We start from the raw sequence: 3,820 nt of genomic DNA on the forward strand, positions 1-3,820 counted from the left end.
TCTCAGTTGTATTAAGCTTACCATAAGTTTGCCCTTGAAAAAATCTCTATAATAATTCAGGATAGAAGAAGATTAATTGCCTGACAAACTCAATGGCCATGTGTTATTACTAACTGGCTATGAAGGAAAGTATAGAACAAGTTGAAATATGGCAACACAAAAAAGTCAGCATAGCCTATAGAAGTAAGTAAGTTAGAACAAGCATATTTTAGTCCACAGAAAAAGATCCTGTAATGGATCTCATGTTGAGTTGAAGTTCAACCACCTTCAGCGGATTAGAATCCTAATAGGGGAAGCTCAAACCCCGGCATAATTTACACATATCAAGCTTTCAAGCAATAAAATAATAGAACTCTGAAAGCAAAAGTGGCACCTCATCATAAAGCTTCTTTAGTATAAAAGGTTTTGGAAAGAGCATCCAAGGAACTGCAATTAGAGCAGAAAGTAACAAAACTACCTGCATATAAGCCGTAACTCAGAAAAACGAGGAAATATAACAATAATATATTTATGAAGCAACAATGAAAAAAAGAACCAGAATCATACTTGAAGTACCCCTTGGCCCCAGAATAACTGATTCTCACCAAGTTTCTCAAACGGGCTTAAAAACATGTAAATCATTACATGATAGAGGTCCGCTTGTGAGCCAGTACACCACTTAACAACAATGAGAAGGGAAAGATACCCAAATAGACTGTTGAGGAAAATCATTTGTGGCACAAACTGGTACCTAGAAAGCAACATGAAGAGTAAGTTGAAACATTTTACTCAAAGGACGGCAACAATAATAGCTACATCGAGTTAGAAGAGCAACACACCTTATATCTATTGAGTTACCAAAAAAACAAGCGTTGAAATAACTCAACAGAATTCCTAAGTTCATATGCACCACACCAAGTAGAATGGACATCTTCATCTTGAGGGAGTTAAGGAAAGCCAATTCTGAACGACTTCCACGCCATCTGGGATCCACACCAAATGGGTATGTTTCTCGATATTTGACTAAACCAATGGTATGCGCATCCCTGATAAAATGTGGAGAATGAAGAAAAACCAAACAGCACAAAGTTAAGACCAGTTAAAAACAGCTTCCCAATCAAGCTCGGAAGCTGTAGAGGGCATTAACAGACAAGTGCATGTTTGCAAGGGACGGCAATAAATTATTCCTCATGGCATAATTTTTTCAACTTATAAATGAAACATCAATAATTTCAAATAAACAGAACTATAGTTTTCCTGTTAGAATTGATCCTATATAAGTATAACAAAAAATAGAAACAAATGTATGATAATATGTACAAACTTAAAACAGGGGGGAAAAGTCAAATGATATTTGCTTCAGTCTTCAAGGATAACTGGCAGATGTCATGGTAACTCTTATAAGTTAGAACTGTTACCAAATAAATTGATGGTGTCAAACGAAATGATTATTCACATTGTCGTTCACAACTTAGCAGAATGACGTGAATTGACATCAGAATTTTAGAAAATGTAAAATTCAGCATATCAAGGAGTTTATACCATAACTTCAATGTTTGAACATAGGACCTCTCCCCAAATGACATACATCCCATCAACCTGGCTACAGAACATTTTCGAGAATACCTTTGTACATAAAATGCATTAAAGAAGAGAAGGCAATCAACTCATGTTCACAGCAATAGCCAACTCCGAAACGCAATAACCAAGTTATTGAAGAACTTTTTCTTTTTGTAAATGGAATAGCTCTCAACAATAGTTTTAATAAAGAATGCACAAGTGTAATTCAAAGAAATAATAAAGACAGCATAAAATACCAAGTAATGCATCATGTATTTAGGAAATATAACAAATAAAAAATACTAGCACAAAAGTTATTGAAGACCTGCATGAATTATCTCGGCATTTGTAAGCCGACGCTCCAAATATGTGAAAAGGAACACAGAAAAATTCATTGTAGATTAACCCACAGTAGATTGAAAATAATGACATTAAAAGAAGCACATAGCGCCCGCCAAATAGCATCTCCATAAAGCTTCCAAGTCTCTGGGAGAAATAAAATAAAACTATCAGGTGTCTAGTTCCGATGCCAACTTTCAAAGTGCAAGACAAAAGTAAGGCATAACCGGTTTATCTGTATGCAATTATGTGTTTCGCAGAAAATAAATAAAGTTTTGTTTTCAATATATTTTGATCGGAACCCAACCTAGAAATTACACTCTGATGCTAATCTGCTCGTAGTAAGTGGACGTACTAGCTTGTTGAACATCACAATGATGATCTTATTAGACATTAGATGGAAAAAGAATGATGTTCAATTGATGTGTCACACCCATTATGCATTTGGTATAATCTTTCCAATGTTTACTTTATTTGTGACAGTTACAATGAAATCACCTGAGCGCTGAGCTTTTTTTCACATGCTATAAGGACTAATGCTCCAAGCAATAGGCAAATTCCATGACCCCAGTCCCCAAACATCACCGCGAAAAGAAATGGGAATGTAATAACCGTGTAAACTGCAGGATTCGCTTCTTGATATCTTGCAACACTGCCATTAAAAATGCTCGTCAGGAGTATTTTCAGTTTTCCAATAAAGTTATACTTTGTCTTATTTGTAGTGCATCCATGTTGATCTGACGGTTTATTTATCAACTGGCATAGAAGCTATTAATGTATTTCCAATTCCACGAAAAGTAATTAACTTCACTGCGTCTTTAAAGCATATATGCTACTCTTACAAACCATAATGAATATTGTGCTCACCCATATGCATCAACGATTTCCTGATATGGGCTTGTGAAATTGTTGGTCCTAAAATATGTAGGCGGAGATTCCAGTGCATCCATTGAATGAAAGATTATGCCAACTAGTGAATTGCTATCAAAAGTTGCACGTTGCAATGCCTCCTGAATCTGGAATATCATAAATGCAATCTCTTTAGTGATAAACTGATAATATAAATAACCGGTAATGTTAAGGAAACAAAAAAACAACCAGTTTTATTTAGTATTCATTAATTACTGCTAAATTTTTTTGGTTACTAAACATTTCCGATAAATAACAAAGTGTCCCAATTATTAAAAAAAAAAAGATTTAGTTGGGATCTACCTGTGCTGTTGCAGATATAGGGCACCATCCTTCCCCAACAAGACATTTTTTTGTGACATCAAAGTTTAGCATGTTCAACGTATCATAGACGGCTTTCTCTCTTCTTACCTAGGACACGATGATGAGATTGAGAACCATTACTTGAGAATAATTATCAGAGATTAGTACACTTTTCCAGCTACAACAGACAGAACAGAAAAAATCTGAGACGATGATATTCAGAAGTTAACTCTTACCATGTCCATCCATTTTTCAACATTATCTCCTACAGAAGCTAGAGCCTTATTCCGGTGCCTAGTCCCAGCATCCAAAGTAGCTTCTATGTCAGCAAGACGTGATGAAACCTATGACCACCAACTAAGCTTTTCAAATCATATTGTTTTCAATTTCCTATGTATAAGTCACAAAAGACGACATAAATGATATAGAGCAACAGAAACAATCTACTTGGCAAGGCACAATTCATTTCAATATAATTCACATTTTCTCATGATACTACTCATTACCAATGAATGATATTGCCAGAAACAAAACTCAACAGCTTTATGTTACCGTTTTCTGAAATCTTATTTAGTATATAAGGAAGCCTCATAGATTGCACACTAGTATCTGAATGCTATGATAAGGTTTGATACTATTTATTTAATGTTTCCGTAGTTTTCTTTGCCCCGTTGAAAGTTGACACTGAAGCTACAAAAGGCCCAATATTGTCTAGTGTGTAGAGCATACA

General features: G+C 35.1%; 2 protein-coding genes across 2 annotated transcripts in view; both read right to left on the reverse strand.

Moving 5' to 3' along the window:
* LOC107629169 overlaps positions 1–3,820 on the reverse strand; it is a 25,997-nt gene that overhangs the window by 11,109 nt on the left and 11,068 nt on the right. The gene's annotated exons all lie outside the window — the stretch shown is intronic.
* The window catches only part of LOC107629167 (V-type proton ATPase subunit a1-like), an 8,123-nt gene that overhangs the window by 1,433 nt on the left and 2,870 nt on the right, over positions 1–3,820 (reverse strand). The window contains exons 8-16 of the mRNA XM_016331881.2: positions 3,327–3,434; positions 3,091–3,198; positions 2,746–2,894; positions 2,377–2,530; positions 1,865–2,025; positions 819–1,025; positions 547–730; positions 374–457; positions 1–46 (exon numbers count right to left, since the gene is read on the reverse strand). The exon at positions 1–46 is cut by the window's left edge and continues 133 nt beyond it. Coding sequence (XP_016187367.1) covers positions 1–46; positions 374–457; positions 547–730; positions 819–1,025; positions 1,865–2,025; positions 2,377–2,530; positions 2,746–2,894; positions 3,091–3,198; positions 3,327–3,434 — 1,201 coding nt within the window. The remainder of the gene's footprint in view (positions 47–373; positions 458–546; positions 731–818; positions 1,026–1,864; positions 2,026–2,376; positions 2,531–2,745; positions 2,895–3,090; positions 3,199–3,326; positions 3,435–3,820) is intronic.

Source organism: Arachis ipaensis, chromosome B03 (genome assembly GCF_000816755.2).
Source record: "Arachis ipaensis cultivar K30076 chromosome B03, Araip1.1, whole genome shotgun sequence".
NCBI lineage: Eukaryota > Viridiplantae > Streptophyta > Magnoliopsida > Fabales > Fabaceae > Arachis > Arachis ipaensis.